The following is a 16,711-nucleotide window of genomic DNA, read 5'->3' on the forward strand; positions in this document are numbered from 1 at the left end:
GGGTAAGAGGCCAGCACGGGGTGTCCAGGTGTATGGGGTGTGTTGGAGGCGGGAGAAGGGATCGTCAGAGGGTGGGCGAGAGTCCTGGTTGAAGAAGTAGGCGTGGAGGCGAAGGCGGCGGAAGAAATGCTCGATGTCTAGCTGCGTGTCGAACTCACTGATCTGGGAGTGTACGGGGATGAAGGTGAGGCCTCTGCTGAGGACTGATCGTTCATCCTCAGAGAGGGGGAGGTCTGGAGGGATGGTGAAAATACGGCATGGGTGGGAGCTAGGACCCGGTGTGGGGCTGGAGCTGGGAGTGGGGGCGGAGTTAGGCTTGGGGCAGATTTGGTCGTGGGGGCGGAGTTGGTCCTCATTTCCCCTCCCCCCACCTTTTCTCAGTCCCAAACCCCGTATTCAGCATCGCCCTCTTGATCTGCAATTTTCTTCCCGATCGCTCTGCTCCCACCCGTTCTCCGGCCTATCACCCTCACCCTCACCTCCTTCCACCTATCGTATTCCCAGCGTCTCTCCCCCCTACCTTTTATCTCAGCCCGCCTGGCACACCAGTCTCATTCCTGAAGAAGGGCTTATGCCCGAAGCATCGATTCTCTTGCTCCTCGGATGCTGCCTGGCCTGCTGTGTTTTTCCAGCATCACATTTTTCCACTCCTGGCTTAAAGGTAGGGACTCTACCACTTACCACAAGACTACTGCAGCCACTGCAGTGGGATTTGAACAAATGCTGTTGTTACTGAATTTGGCGATATCAGAGCTGTACCACCACCTCCCCACATAATAATCACTAATAATAAACCACTTATTATCATCACTAGTTTTCAATTCCAGATTTTATAAATTTGAATTGAATTTTCACCAGCTGTCTGGTGGGATTTGAACACATATCTTCAGAGAAATAGCATAGTTCTTTGCATTACTACTGTAGTGATATCTCACTGTCTCTCCCTAAATTAATTGATTTAAATTAATCGATTATTAAGATGATTATAGTGAATCATTAGACCTTAGATGCGAATATTATCACAAAGCTTTCTTGAATTCACCATAACACATGCTGTTTGAAAATAAATCCATGTATAATATTCTGTTTAAATATGTGAAAATAACAGATTTCAAGGCTGTAATTTAATCATTGAATTTATTTAATGGTTATTTCATTCTTTGATGTTGGTGTTTGAGTTTATGTCAAGACCACAGATCATTACTTTGAATCACATATTGCACTTTTAAATTCTAATGTGTTTTTAAAAAATGACTGATGCAGCTGAAATGACTGTGGGTATAAACTTAGTGGCTGTCTGGAGAAAAATTTGGAAGTGTCACACCTGCAGGTGACAAAGAAGCTTCAAAGGTTGGGTATACACTACAAACTGAACTGTAATCCCCCGTGAGTATCTCAAATTGTGACCATGATGGTTACAATTATAAGTGTGGGCAATAAATGTATTTGCATTTTCCCCTTTCTAGACTACACAGGAATGGGGATTTAAAACAAGCTTCGATCCTGGTTTGTGTGCGTTAAATAAGTGATGTCCTGATTTAAAGTGAAATGCAGTTATGTACAAATGTCTATTCTGGTCCACTGTGATTTTATGTGACCTCTACCTTGAGGCACATGTCCTCTGGACAGATATCTTAAGTTTCACCTCAGAAAAGTCCTTGGGTTGAACATACACTGCTGTTATACCCTCAAATCATGGTGTCAGAATTGGGAAAGGAAGAACAGCTATGAGCTCCCACTGAATTTTATTTTTACAAAATACAGTGAAAACATTCCATAAGAGAATATGGCTGCAGTCTTTCCCTGACTAGCTCAAAGAATTCTCGTAGATTTGGCATGACCTCCCCTTGGTGATACCATGCTGACTTTGCCCTATTTTACCATACATCTCCAAGTATTCAGCAATCTCATCCTTCTGAATGGATTCCAGGATCTTACCGACAACCAAGATTAGGCGAATCAGTCTGTAAGTTTCATCTTTTGCCTTAATCCCTTTTTAAACAGGGGTGTCACATTAGCAAATTTCCAGTCCTCTAGCGATTCCTGAAAGATCACCAATAACACCTCTGCTATCTCTTCAGCTATCTCCCTTAGAACTCTGGAGTATAGTCTATCTGGTCCAAGTGATTTATCCACCTTCAGGCCATTCACTTTTTCTAGCATCTCTCTTTGATGATGGCCACCATATTCACCTCTGCCCCTCACTCTCTTGAATTTTTGGGATATTACTCGGTCTTCCACCGTGAAGACTGACACAAAGTAATTATTCAGTTCCACAACCATTTTCTTGTTCCCCACTACTATCTCTCCAGCACCATTTTCCAGCGGCCCAATGTCCACTTTTGCCTCTCTTTTGCCCTTTATATATGTAAAGAAACTCTTATTGTGTTCCTTTAAATTACTAGCTAGCTTACCCTCATATTTAATCTTCTCCCTCCCTATTTCTATTTTTGTTGCCCTCTGTATGCATGGTATGTATTCAGCATTCGGGAAGAAAGTGGAAAAGGGTTTATTGATCATTACCTCACTTTGCGGAAACCTGTGAATGTGCGCAATTAAAGAATGAGCTAATTAGAGGCAGAAAAGTACAAATAAAGATTCCAAAAGTGAAAGCACACATGCTGAGAGAAGACAAACATACACTGAGAATAGCAATTGTGCTGTGCAGAATGCAGAGGTTGTGAATTGACAGCTAGACCATCTTCATGGTAGAACTGTTGTTTTATGCCTGGAATATCTGTCAGCATATAGGGGAGAATAATCACAGGAAAAAGGCAGGATGCAAATACAATGGAAGACGTCATGTAAATGAGAAGAAGGCAGTAGGGTGATCAGTGTTCTCACTTCAAAGTGCTGAATCACTTTTCACATTAGGGGTAGCGCAGTGGCTCAGTGCTGTCTCACAATAGCAGGGGCCCAGGTTCGATTCCCGCCTCAAGTGATTGTGTGCAGTTTGCATATTCTCCCCGTATCTACGTGGGTTTCCTCCGGGTGCTCCGGTTTCCTCCCACACCCCAAAGGTGTGCAGGTCAGGTGAATTGGCCATGCTAAATTGCCCAAACTATTCGGTGCATTAGTCAGAGGTAAATGGCGGGGAATGGGTCTAGGTGGGTTACTCTTCGGAGGGTCGGTGTGGACCTGTTGGGCCAAATGGCCTGTTTCCACACTGCAGGGATTCTAATCTTAAAAAAAAGTGTATTGCAAAAATGATTTACAAAAGGCAATTACAGATAGCTGCTGAAGAGATACTGGTGAAGGTTTTGACAAATCACTGTACAACAAGTTGGTGCAGTCGATTTGATAGGTTTGTGACTGTGGGAATAAGACTTGCAGAAGGAGAACAACATAAAATATTGTACACTGACACATCATTCAGCATCATTACTTTCTCATACAAAGTGATTCAACATGGTGATCCATAAATTAAACTCTTGAACGAAAATTTAAACTATATGATGACAGCATAGATGCACCGAGAGGATAGATTACTGTGTGCTCATTGCAATAACATGACTGGGGATTTGATCTGGCTGATCATAGGCAGCAAGCAAATGCCACTCATTTACCTGGAGGGAGTCTAAATGTTGGACCTCCAAGTATGAAAGGAAATTTGCAACACATTGCAGCAGACTAAACCATTGACCTCAGAACACATCCTATAAGAGTGCAAAGTTGGGTTCACAATGTCAGGATGTGTTGTAGGAGAATATCATTTCCAAATAGATGAAACTACAGGACCAATTCAGTATCTGTCAAGAACTGTTCCAGATGTGCTCAAGGCTAGGTTGAAAGGCAAGATAGAAGTTCTGGAAAGAAAGCGAGTCATCAAATCAACTCCTACAGAACAGATCAGCAGCACGAGAACACTGAATCAACCTGTGAAGTATGCACTGACCCACATAGTATAAATAAAGCCCTGAATCTCACTGTTGCATACCAACCGTTGAAGGAATTTTGCCACAACCTGTAAAAGCAAATATTTGCACTAACCTTAATGCAAAGGATGGTTACTGGCAATTGAAGCAGGATGAAAAGTAGCTTTCACTAAAAGCAAGCAAGTCATGACAGTAACACCACTTGTATGATAAATGACAGCATAGATGCACCGAGAGGATAGATTACTGTGTACTCATTGCAATAACATGACTGGGGATTTGATGTGGCTGATATGATGGCCACCATTTTCACCTCTGCCCCTCACTTGGATGATTTGGAGATGCCGGTGTTGGACTGGGGTGTACAAAGTTAAAAATCACACAACACCAGGTTATAGTTCAACAGATTTAATTGGAAGCACACTAGCTTTCGGAGCAACGCTGATGAAGGAACGTCGCTCCGAAAGCTAGTGTGTTTCCAATTAAACCTGTTGGACTATAACCTGGTGTTGTGTGATTTTTAACTAGATAAATGATGAAGTCACCTTGCCGTGTTATTTCAGTGAAAAAGGACTTGGAATGATCCTAATGCAGCAAAGTCAACCAGCTGCATTTGTATCTGGGGCATTAAGACAAAGAGAAAGACCTTATGATCAAGAAAGAATGCCTAGCCATTATCTTTGCTTATGAACATTTTACTCAATGTTGGAAGACTCAAAGGGACTTTCGAGTCTGACCACAAGACCACTCCTAAGCATTTTCTTCAAGCCTCTAACTATCTGCTCCAAAGAATCTGCAAAGAATGTTACTCTGGTTACAGAGATACCACCTGGGTGTGATATACAAGAAAGGGAAGCAGATGCATATTGCAGACATGCTGTCGAAAGTAGCTGTCTTAATAAAGATAATGCAGGATGCTTCAACAGAGTGTGAAATCCTCCAGATTCAAAGTAAAGCAGCAGCTTGCCATGTTCTGGAAGTTATCAATCCAGCAGAGACATTGAAAATAACAGGAAAACGCCTTGCTCAAATCAAGCAAGCCATCCAATGAGATGCAAATCTCTAATTGTTGCAAGAAGTAGTGATCAAAGGACGGCTGGAAAACATCAAGGTCACTCCTGATGCTATAAGAACATATAGAAGTGAATTGACAGCCCAAGATGGTGTTTTGTACACAGGAAATGGAGAAATTATTCTGAAAGGGCTGAGAAGAAAAATGCTAAAGCAAATCTAGGCAAACCATCAAGGAATCAAATTAAGTCTGAGGAAGACAAAATATTTGGTCTACTGGCCCACCATGTGTGGCAACATCAGGGATCACATCAGCTAGTGCAGGACTTGAAATGAGGAACAATCTAACAAGCTAGAGAGCTGCTGATGACTCATGACATCCCAGATAGACAATGGATTACGCTGAGAGTAGATCTGTTCACATTGACAGGATCTGATTATTTTGTCAGAATACTTTACTACTCTGATGACTGGGACTGATTTACTTCAGGTAACCCCACTGAGATTGTCGAATGCCTAAAATTATACTTCAGCCATTGTGGTATTCTTGGCATTGTCATGAGTGACAATGGCCTTCAGTTAATGAGTGAATAATTTAGTTGCTTCATGAAAGACAGGGAAATTCAATACCACACACCGTCTCCCTATTATTCCCAGCCAAATGGAAAGACTGAGGTGGAGTAAAATTGTATAAATTCCATACAGATGTATATAAGGCAATCGTCAAGTGGCAAAATACATGGAAAGGTATAGAAAGTAGTCTAGTACAAAAATTAATTTTGGGCTGCATAGAAACTATTCTTTCAATATCAAAAAAGCTACTGACTCCAGAAGTAGAAACAAATGTGAGTGGAAAAAGAGGAAAAGGCAGAATGACAGTTTTTGTTTTGACAAGATTATTAAACCCTTGACAGAGTTTAGTGAGTACTGGAGAGCCAGTCAGGGTACAAATGTTCAACACTCTCAATAAAAGTCATCCAAACTGATATTGTGGGACTTGCTTGGAGCAGTTATCACCTCAGCTGAATGTATAGAAGTAAATGACGAGATATCATCTTAAGTGCAGGCACACACAACCAACTGCAGAGTCTGTTCCTCAATTGAACATGGCTGATCAGAACTAGCCTTTTATACAGATCGAACATCAGATATAGAGGTCCATAGTAACCAAACAATAGAAATGTAACAACAATGGCTACTACAGCAACAACCCATGGAGGCTGACCTTCATGACAAACTTGCATGTTACTGCTCTGATAGCCTGCTCTCTGAGGCCTCACACTCTCTCTGGATCCATCCATTTAGAAGGCAGATGGGCTAATTTTAAATAGAGTCACTTTATTTGACAGATATTGCAGAGGACCCCATCCCTGGGCAAAAATCAGTAGTTTGTCACAAATTGCTGACAGCAATTACAGTTCAAACACCAGCAGAGTTGGCACCTGCAAATAGTCCCAGTGTTGGGTTGCCGAGAATTGTGGAAAATTCTAGCCAGGCATATCTCCAAATAATTAACACTTGCAAGAGTATCATACTTTGCACTTCCACTAAAATAACCAGTTGCAGCTCCCAGTCCCATGAGCATCTCACTTGTGTTACTCACTTGACCAAACACCAGCTAAAGTGTATCTGCCCTGAAGGATTTGGATTTTCACTTTGAAAAGAGTCTATTTAATATACGTGAGAAGGGTCAAGTAGAGGTGATAGTAGAGGAACAAGAAATTAGTTATTGAGAACCCCAGGGATTTGGATTTCCTGAGGCTAGTTTTACAAAAGAGTGTTGCTATCACTATACCACTGTACTCTGAATAATAAAATAATCCACAGGGTATAATGATAATGGAAATGATCTCAAGCTGCATCTGTTCAGTCATATAGTCAATATGGCTTCTAGTGAGGAATGATGGGCCAAATGGCCTACGTCTACACTGTAACAATCTGATTCTGAAAGTGCTGACAAACTGACATGTCACTTGGACGTGGCAACTTACAGGCCAGTCTGTCTGTGTTTTTGACTCTACAGCCCTTTCAAAATTCAGCTTGTTATATCTAATCCATGAATTGTACAACACCATACCTACAGCTGGCATAGCCAGGCCTCAGATGAACTCTGAGTGCTGGTGTGTGTTGGTATAGTTGTTATGTTTTTCAGTCAAGTGAGGTTACTGACAAAATCCCTGTAGATTGACTGGTGCTGAGCAGCAAGAATACAACTGTATTATGGTAGTGAATGTGATATAATTGGATGAAGTTGTTTTGGTGTTCAGGGGTTATGAAAAACAAAGGATTGTTTTTAGTTCTGTAAATGGAGTGAAATTGTGCAGTTTAAAAATTGTTTGTGAAATAACTGCACAGAGGCCGGTATCCCATCACCAAGTCACCTTTTATTTACATGGTATAATACACTGGCTCTGACCAGCCAGCTCAGAGTCACTGCCTGAAGTTAGGAGACTCCCTGAGTCCCTTGTTTATATCTATCAGCCAGGGCTTCCTGATTGACCCAGGTTAACAACTCGAATCAAGGATCTCATAGTCAATGAGATCCACTTGGTTCTAATTACTACAGTTTATATGGTGCCTTTTTGAAAAAAAAATGTTTTTCTTGAATGTCAGCTTATAGTGTATTTGTACACTGTGTTTAGCTAACATGGATATCTTTGAATGTGGTTCTGGCATGAGACTGGCCATTGCTGAACAGACAACACCTTCTCCCTTTTGTGTCAACATGACATCTATTTTGAAATCATGTTGATTTTGAAATAAAGGCAATCCCACCTACTCTTTTAAATTTGCAATCCACCTCATTTCTTTTTAGCTCTATTTGTCAGTACTATCATTAGCTTGTTGTCCCAAATTACAGATATTAAGGGGAAGTGGTGCTCAGCGCAATCAATTATTTTCCCAGGTGAAATTTAATGAACATGTAGAGGTAGGTTCCATGTTTAACTTCCAAAGGCTATTTTCAAGGTGTTCTCTGAGCTGGAGAATGTTACATAATGTGCATGATTTCAATTGAGAAGAGGAGCAGATACACATCTGCTTCTGAAGGAGGGTGACTGGATGCGAAATGCTACCTCTAATTTCTCCCCAGAGATGGTGCTGAATCTTCCCAGCAATTTCTGTTTTTGTTTTTGTTTCTGATGTTCTTTTGTTTTTTTTAATTCATTGTTCGTAATCTTTCTCACTTTTAAGGTTTATGATGGCCGGAAGAAGAGTCAGGTCATACTTTAGTAAATAGTGTTTCATGAACCTAGGATGTTTGAAAGCTTATATGTGTCAGTGCAGTACCTTTCAAATGTTTTAATGTAAGGAATACAGACATAAATTCATGATCATACAGCACAGAAACAGACCCTTTGGTCCAACCAATCCATACCAATCATGTTCCTAAACTAAACTACTCCCACCTGCCTGCATTTGACCCATATCCCTCCAAACATTTCTTATTCATGTATTTATCTAAACGTCTTTTGAATGTTGTAACAGTACCCACATCCACTACTTTCTCTGGAAGTTCATTCTACACATGAACCTCTCTCTCTAAAATAAAACAAAACCCTCCATGTCTTTTCTAAATCTTTCTCCTCCCACCTTAAAAATATGCCTCTTGTCTTCAAATCCCCCACCCTAGGGAAAAAAAAACACCTGCCATTCACCTTATCTATACCCCTTATGATTTTATAAACATCTATAAGGTCACCACTCAACCTCCTATACTTCAGTGAAAAAGTCTCAGCCTCTCCTTATAACTTAAACCCTCCATTCCTGGCAACATCCTGGTAAATCTTTAGATTAGATTAGATTACAGTGTGGAAACAGGCCCTTCGGCCCAACAAGTCCACACCGACCCGCCGAAGCGAAACCCACCCATACCCCTACATTTACCCCTTACCTAACACTACGGGCAATTTAGTATGACCAATTCACCTAACCTGCACATCTTTGTGACTGTGGGAGGAAACCGGAGCACCCGGAGGAAACCCACGCAGACACGGGGAGAACGTGCAAACTCCACACAGTCAGTCGCCTGAGTCGGGAATTGAACCCGGGTCTCTGGCGCTGCGAGGCAGCAGTGCTAACCACTGTGCCACCGTGCCGCCCACGAACCCTCTCCAGCTCCCTAATATCCTTCCTATAACAGGGGGACCAGAATTGGACACAGTATTCCAGAAGACGCCTCACCAACGCTCTATGTAATTGCAACATAACATCTCAAATCCTATACTCAAAGGTCTGAGCAATGAAGGTAAGCCTGTACACGTATGTTCCATAAACATTAATAAGATTAATGGGAAGGCAGATTGATAGGCAGGATGGGTCATGAGGATGGTACTGAGCTGGAAGGTTGGAACTGGGGTAAGGTGGGGTGAGGGAAAATGAAGAAACTGGTGAAGTCCACATTGATGCCCAGAGGTTGAAGGGTCCCAAAGTGGATGATAAGGCGTTCTTCCTCCAGGCGTCGGGTAGTGAGGGAATGGCGATGGAGGAGACCCAGGACCTGCATGTCCTTGGCAGAGTGGGAGGGGGAGTTGAAGTGTTTGGCCACGGGGCAGTGGGGTTGATTGGTGCGGGTGTCCCAGAAATGTTCTCTAAAGCGCTCTGCGAGAAGGCGTCTAGTCTCCCCAATGTAGAGGAGACCGCATCGAGAGCAATGGATACAATAAATGGCAACACAACAACACAGTCTTGACTCTGATCTCCAGCATCTACAGACGTCACTTTCTCCTTCTGACTCAGAGACAAGAGAGAGCAGAAGCTTGTTTGAGACTCTGAGTCAAGGTTCTGTGTACTTTTTAAGTTTTGACTGTGAATAAATGTATGTATTTGACGAGAAATTAATGACATTCTCATATAAAGATTAATTAAATAGTTTAAAATTAAAAAGGATAATTATTTACTTACAATGAGATGCCTTGTACTAAAATAAAACCTTTACCTGGAGGTGTGGCTTGGCCAATAACTGCATCAGTTCTTTCGTGTCATTGCTGTTCTGTCCACTCTGCAGCTCTTCGGATATCTATGAGAAGTTTTAAAAACAATGATGACAAAGTTGCAAAAATGACATAATGACATTTCACCTTAATACAATTCTTCGTGCTTGGCATAAAGTTAATTAGTATTGCAGGGTTGGATAAGGTGCAGGGTTGGATAAGGGTAAGGGCTAGCAGGTTTAAAACAGAGATGAGGAAAAATTACTTCTCTTAAAGGATTGTGAATCCATGGAATTCGCTATCCCAGAATGTGGGAGGCTGATACCAGGACATTGAATAAATTTAAAGAGGTGATAGGTTTTTAATTAGTAAGGGATTAATGGGTTAAAGGGAGCGGAAAGTGGAGTTGATGCCGAGATGAGATCAAACATGACCATATTAAATGGCAGACAGGCAGGCTTGAGGGGATGAACTGTCTACTCCTGTTCAGACGTTAGGGTCAACAGTGACCATATATATTCAGGGACACCGTGAACTATGCAGAGCCTGGTTCTGACCCCATGCTACTAAATGGCTGCTGAGGTTTCCTTATAGAGAACATGATTGAAAGATTCACTTGTCCTGTTCTGAATTCTCCCTGATTTACCATACCATTTTTCTTTCAATTCCAGTATAGCAATATCACTCCCCATTATACCAGAGTTTTTGTTAATGCAACATGTAGTGTACCAAGCTAATAGATGATTAAAGCTACTGTGTTTCTTACATTTATTAGAACGTTTATAGCAAGAACTACTACCAGAAGCAGAAGGTGCCTGACACCCAAGACAAGGGTATTGGGCTGGTGTGCCATTTCATGAGGAATCAGTTTGAAATTTTGACAGGCTTAATATTACTTTGTCCTCAAGATTGACATGAACTCTCCCCAAGCTGTCTTTTACAAAATGAGCCCAATAAGTAGGGAGAAGGATATCAGTCTTGTGAAAGGTGGAGTTCAGTATTTTAGGAGGTTTACTTACTATGGTTCTGGCTTTGAACTAAATATAATCTTTGGCAGGATTTTTGTCAATAGGAAGGTAACAAAGGAACAGACTGAGCACCTTCACCTTGGCAATGTATAGAAAGCTTGTAGAAAATAATGTGAAAAAGGTGTAATCTGGTAAGGAAAGCACTTTATCCCTCAATAAGACACTTTATATTTTCTTTCATAGATCGATGGCTGTCTAATCTGAGAGTACAGATGTTTGCCAAATGTGAGGACCAAATTTCATAACAAAGTTTAGACCTCCCAAATTATACCTATAAACATAACATTATCTCCTTGGTGAGTGAGTTCTGCTTGTTTTTTTTATTCTAGGTTTCCATATTCCATTGATTTAGAATCATTAAAGGGAGTAGTTACATAGTTGGTATGCTATTGGTCTAATAATTCTGAAGCCTGGCCTAATGAACCAGAGACTGGAGTTCAAGTCATGTCATGGCTCCTGGGGAATTTAAATTCAGTTATTATGTAAACACTAACATCAATAATGGTAACCGTGAAGTTACCGGATTGTTGCAAAAATTCATTGTGCTCACTAACATCTTGGCCTATATATGAAGCTAACCCTTCCACAATATGGTTGGCTCTGAAATGAACTAGCAAGCTGCACTGTAATAAATGCGGTTTTGCTCATGACACTCATATCCCAAAAATGAATTTAAATGAATGAAACAGCACAAATCTTCTTAAGAAAAGGAATAAAAGTCTAACACAAGTAATGATGCTACTCTGTCTAAGCATTACTCATTGAAATGATTTACTCACAAGCTTTTTATGTTCCCGAATGAGTTACAAATATTGACGAAACTTCTGGCAGTGTAAATCATGACAGTCCATCCCTTCTCTTCATACTCCTCAATTCTAGAAACATGTCTAATTACCAACTGCATTCATTTACTGATAACTTCAATTGCCCAAGTTTCAAAGAGTGTTACATAATTGAATTAGTCTTGGTATATTTTTTAGGATCCTGGGTAATTTGCATCACTGTGAAACTCTAGTTTATGTTCAATGGTAGTTTTTAATAGAAAACTTAAAGGTACACTTCCCGGTTACCTTTCTTCTTTAATTCTATTTAATTTATCACATTCTTGTTTTGATCTCTTTTGAATTAATTAAAAATCTAGCACCAATATCAAAATAGTTCTTTGCTTATATGTAATTTATATGGAATGGATGTTCTGAAGGAAATATAAAGAAAGGGAAATAAATATTCTACTTTACTTATTTTGCAACTAAATGAAATAACTTTTTCTTCGTAATTAATCCCTGCCCTTTCTTACCCTGGAGAATAAGTAAAGATCTGGGAAATGAAATAGATGCCTTTGAAATGTTTCAAATTCTTGTACAGATAATAGAGGGCAAGTGAAGAGGTGTTTGAAATTGCAACAGCAAAAATGATGTTCGGAAAAGTAAATGTCAGTAATTTGGCCATTTGATCAGAGTTAAAAATCTACAGAGATGTCTCTTAGTGGTGACTAACAGAAAGATGTGTTGACTTAGGCGAATAAAGATGATTGACATCAGAGAGTGGTTGAAGACAAGCTACAGTGGATGTGCAAGTGTGGTGCAAGGCAGAGGAGTATGACATAACAGGATATGAGATCACTTGTCAGGCGTAAGTACAAGCAGATGGACAAACTGCCCAGTAAAAAGCTGATAATCTTGCATTATTTAGTTCACTAGAAACAATGGAATGAAACCTTGGATCAATGAAATCAATGCTTTCAGTCATTAAGCATTTCATTCAACTTGCCATTTATTGAATAATTTAATTGCTCTCTCTTGCTAAACGTGCTTTCCATATTCTTTTCACAATATTCTTCTTTCCTCAGGCTTTCTTATTATTCAAAGTTCTGATCCAAAAGAAAACGAGTATTCAGCTACCCTGGGAATTATATTATCTAAATGATGACTCAGCTCTGCCCTCAATCTGTCTCAAATTTGATTTCAAAACTCTACATATTCTCTGTTTACTTAGTCTCTCCCTTATGGACTCCTTTCGTTGTTAAATTATTTAGGGCAGATGAAATTGCATTTTAAAGACATTTTTACGAGCATTGCATAATTTGCTACAAATATCATCAAATTTCCACTCTTCGCTCATTGAGACTCATAAATATGGTCACTATGCTTTAATGAGTATTGAGAAAATAGACTTGATACTTTTCTAACTGTTTTCATTAGATTGAGGAGCAAGAATGACCAAGGGCAGCTTAATTTTGCCTATATATCCTTAGCATTGCCAACAATACAATGTGTCTGCTTAGTCTGCTATTAATGATGTTACATCCCACTTACCATTGGTAAATAGATTGCAGAGTATACTCTGACACTATAAAGGAATTATCCTTTTAAATTCAAAGTGGAGAGGAGATGTTGAGGTTGTAATGTCACTGGACTAGTAACCCAAAGAGTGAAGCTGATCTTCTGGGAACATTGGTTTAATTCCCATCATAGAAGATGGTGGAATTTGAATTCAATAAAAATTCTGGAATTAAAGGTTGGACTGATGGTGACTGTTGTAAAAACCTTTCTTGTTCACTAATGCCATGGGGGAAGAAAATCCTGTGGCCTACACGTGACTACAGGTCTACAGTAATGGAGTTAACTCTTAAATGCCCTCTGAAATGGCCTAGAGATATAAACAAGGGCAACTAGGGAAAGCCCTTCCTAGTGATGTCTGTATTTCATACAAATATATGTAGAAAGAAATTCCTCTCAGCCCATGCAGGAATTGAACCCTACCATTGGCACCACTAACCAGGTAGGCAGAAGTGGGTACTGCAGATGCTGGAGATTAGAGTCAAGATTAGAATGGTGCTGGAAAAGCACAGCAGGTCAGGCAACATCTGAGAAGGAGGAAAATTGACTGGAAAAGTCTTCCTGATGAAGGATTTGTGCCTGAAACATTGATTTTCCTGCTCCTCAGATGCTGCCTGAGCTGCTGTGCTTTTCCAGTACCACTCTAATCTTGACCACTAACCAGATGTCCAGCCAACTGAACTAATCAACCCTTGGGTGACTGCGTGGAGTTTGCACATTCTCCCCATGTCTGCAGGCGTTTTCTTTGGGTGCTCCAGTTTCTAGCCATAGTCGAAAGATGTGCAGGTCAGGTGGATTGGCCATAGGAAATGCAGGGTTACAGTAATAGGGTTGGGTGGCCGGTCTGGGTGGGATGTTCTTCGGTGTGGACCCGATGGCCAAATGACCTGCTTCCACCCTGTTGGGCTTCTAATTCCCTGATTCTAACCCCATGTGAATCAGTTATTTGCAATGCAATCAAATGAACAATGTTATACTGATGATGAATGGATTTCTGTTGTTGAGCTGGCTTACTTACATCCTCGGCTAAAGCTGCTGCACTGTGTAGGGCAGGAGTTGGTCCTTGTCTAACAAATTGCTGCAGCTTCTGATGAATCTGTAATGGAAGCAGAGACTAGTTACTCAACTTTTACTCTGTCCACTATTTACTGTCCACTATGATTAAGTAAACTGCAAATAAAACAGTCAGGCGTCAGAGGTCAATTTTCCACCAGATGCTCCGTTATAAAATTGGCATTCTGCAGCATTTAGTGATGAAACAAGTAATATTGTCGAGGTATGCAAAAACAAACTTGGAACTAAAACAGGTTAAAATTAGGTAACAACAGAAGCTATTAAATCTAATGGTTACGGTTTTCAATTTACAATACATTGCCATCAATATTACACTTTAATTCAGGTTGTATGAAATAAATGCCAACCAAGTTCTTTAATGGGATCGCCATCTATTTTCAAATATTGAATATTAATAACCTCTCACTGAAGCCAGGGTAAGCAGGATGTTTTATTTCACAGTACAACGTCATTAAGGTTTAGTACAATGTCTGCACAATATACAATATTATACCTTCATGAGTGAGTTGAAACTATGTTCGCTGAAGACTTCTGTCAGGAAACCAATTTCTGCTGTGAGATTGGCATCTGGTCTTAGCTGTGCTGTCAGAAGAGCCAATATTTCATGCAATCCTGCACAGAAAACACTACAATGATATACATGGACTATAATAGAAATCACCACAATGCAGAGGGGCTGCCTGGTGTTTAACATTGATTTCTCGAATGTTGGGAGGTCTTTCAAATGTTTTGCTATTGAGTATGCTGAGTAAAGAACTTTGAATCTTTGCCTATCACTGCAGTCTGAGGGATATACACTTGCACATTTGCCCTCAAAGGTTAACGTAACATTTCTTCACTTATTAGGCTGTTGCATTTCAGACATATTTTGGTTTTAAACACTTATGAACCACAATCCTTGTAGTAACACTGATGTTCATCAATTCTCTTCTGCTAGATTGTGTATGGTTAGTAAGAAAGAACTGAAGTAATGAAAATCACTATCAGCGAAGGGCATTTCTTAAGCCATCCCAGAGAGAAAACCAATTATCCTTTTTTGATTCTTGCCCATTCCTGGACATTGTTCAACAGCAAATTATCATCACTCTATTATGAAGAAGTTTCACGTTTACTATGACTTGAAGGAATTGAAGGAATCTGGAAAACTTGATTTGTTTAATATTTGGTAGAAATACAGCAAAAGTTTTACGAACCGGCTGCCGATGAACCAGAAGTGTATTGATTGATCCAATATTTTCTTTGATTAAGAGGTCCAAATAATCAAAGCAAAATGCTTAGTGAGTCATAGAAATGTAATACAGGGGCAAACACATCAAACTTAGACTTTACTTTTGTAGTGATTGTAATGAGGTCAGCCAGGAGAATGCTGCCTGAATTGTTGTGGTCTTCCAGCACCACTGATCCAGAATCTGGTTTCCAGCATCTGCAGTCATTGTTTTTACCTGTTAAATATGCAACAGCCTCCATACTAACATTTGGGGCCCAGACCAAAATTGGGGGAGCAGTCCCACTGACTGCTGGAGCAACATCCTGACATATTCACACTCATGTCCCAGACACCATCATCACAATCCCTGGGTATGTTCTGTCTCAATGGCAGGACAGACTCAGCAGAAGTGGCAGCACCGTGGTATACTGTTGGGACTGAGCTGCTTTTAGAGCCCTCAATATTGACTTTTGATTCCATGAAGTCTCAAGGCATCAGGTCAAACATGAGCAAGGAAACGTTCTGCTGATTATCACATACTGCCCACTCCTAGCTGATGACTCTGTGCTCATCCATGTTGAACAGCATTTGAAGGAAGCACTGAATGTGGCAATAGCACAGAATATATTCTGGGGGGAGTGCTTCTATTGTTACTAACAGTGGCTCACCAGCACTACTACTGGCTGATCTGGTTGAGTCCTAAATGATGTAGTTTCCAGACTGGATCTGCAGAAAATTGTAAGTGAACCAACAAGAGGGAAGAACATACTTGACCTCATTCTCCCCAATTTGTCTGCCACAGATGCACCTATCCATAGCAGGATTCCTGATGAAGGACCCATGCCCGAAACATTGACTCCCCTGTTCCTTGGATGCTGCCTGACCTGCTGTGCTTTTCCAATATCACACTTTTCAATTCTGAACTCCAAGCATCTGCAGTCCTCAATTTCTCCCAGTATCAGTAAGAGTGACCACTGTACAGTCCTTATGGAGGTGATGTCCCAGCTTCACATTGAGAAAAGCCACCATCATGATATGTGGCAGATGGGCTGTAGCAGCTCACAAAAAGAGCTCACCACCATCTTCTCAATGGCAACGAGAGATGGGCAATAAGTGCTGACTCAGCCAGCGATGCCCCTTCCCAAGAATGAATGTAATAAAAAGTTTCTGACCTCACCTACTAACATTCCTTAATTAATGATAATTCAATAGAATATATTCTTTCTTTAGAGCAAAACAATACAAT

The 16,711-nt window shown here is 40.5% G+C and overlaps 1 protein-coding gene across 3 annotated transcripts in view; it reads right to left on the minus strand.

The window, feature by feature from the left end:
• The window catches only part of mpp3a (membrane palmitoylated protein 3a), an 84,678-nt gene that overhangs the window by 48,119 nt on the left and 19,848 nt on the right, over positions 1-16,711 (minus strand). For all 3 annotated transcript variants that reach the window (XM_043675048.1, XM_043675047.1, XM_043675046.1), the window contains exons 3-5: positions 14,752-14,870; positions 14,203-14,280; positions 9,823-9,903 (exon numbers count right to left, since the gene is read on the minus strand). In XM_043675048.1, coding sequence (XP_043530983.1) covers positions 9,823-9,903; positions 14,203-14,280; positions 14,752-14,870 — 278 coding nt within the window. The remainder of the gene's footprint in view (positions 1-9,822; positions 9,904-14,202; positions 14,281-14,751; positions 14,871-16,711) is intronic.

The sequence above is a fragment of the Chiloscyllium plagiosum genome, chromosome 33 (genome assembly GCF_004010195.1).
Source record: "Chiloscyllium plagiosum isolate BGI_BamShark_2017 chromosome 33, ASM401019v2, whole genome shotgun sequence".
NCBI lineage: Eukaryota > Metazoa > Chordata > Chondrichthyes > Orectolobiformes > Hemiscylliidae > Chiloscyllium > Chiloscyllium plagiosum.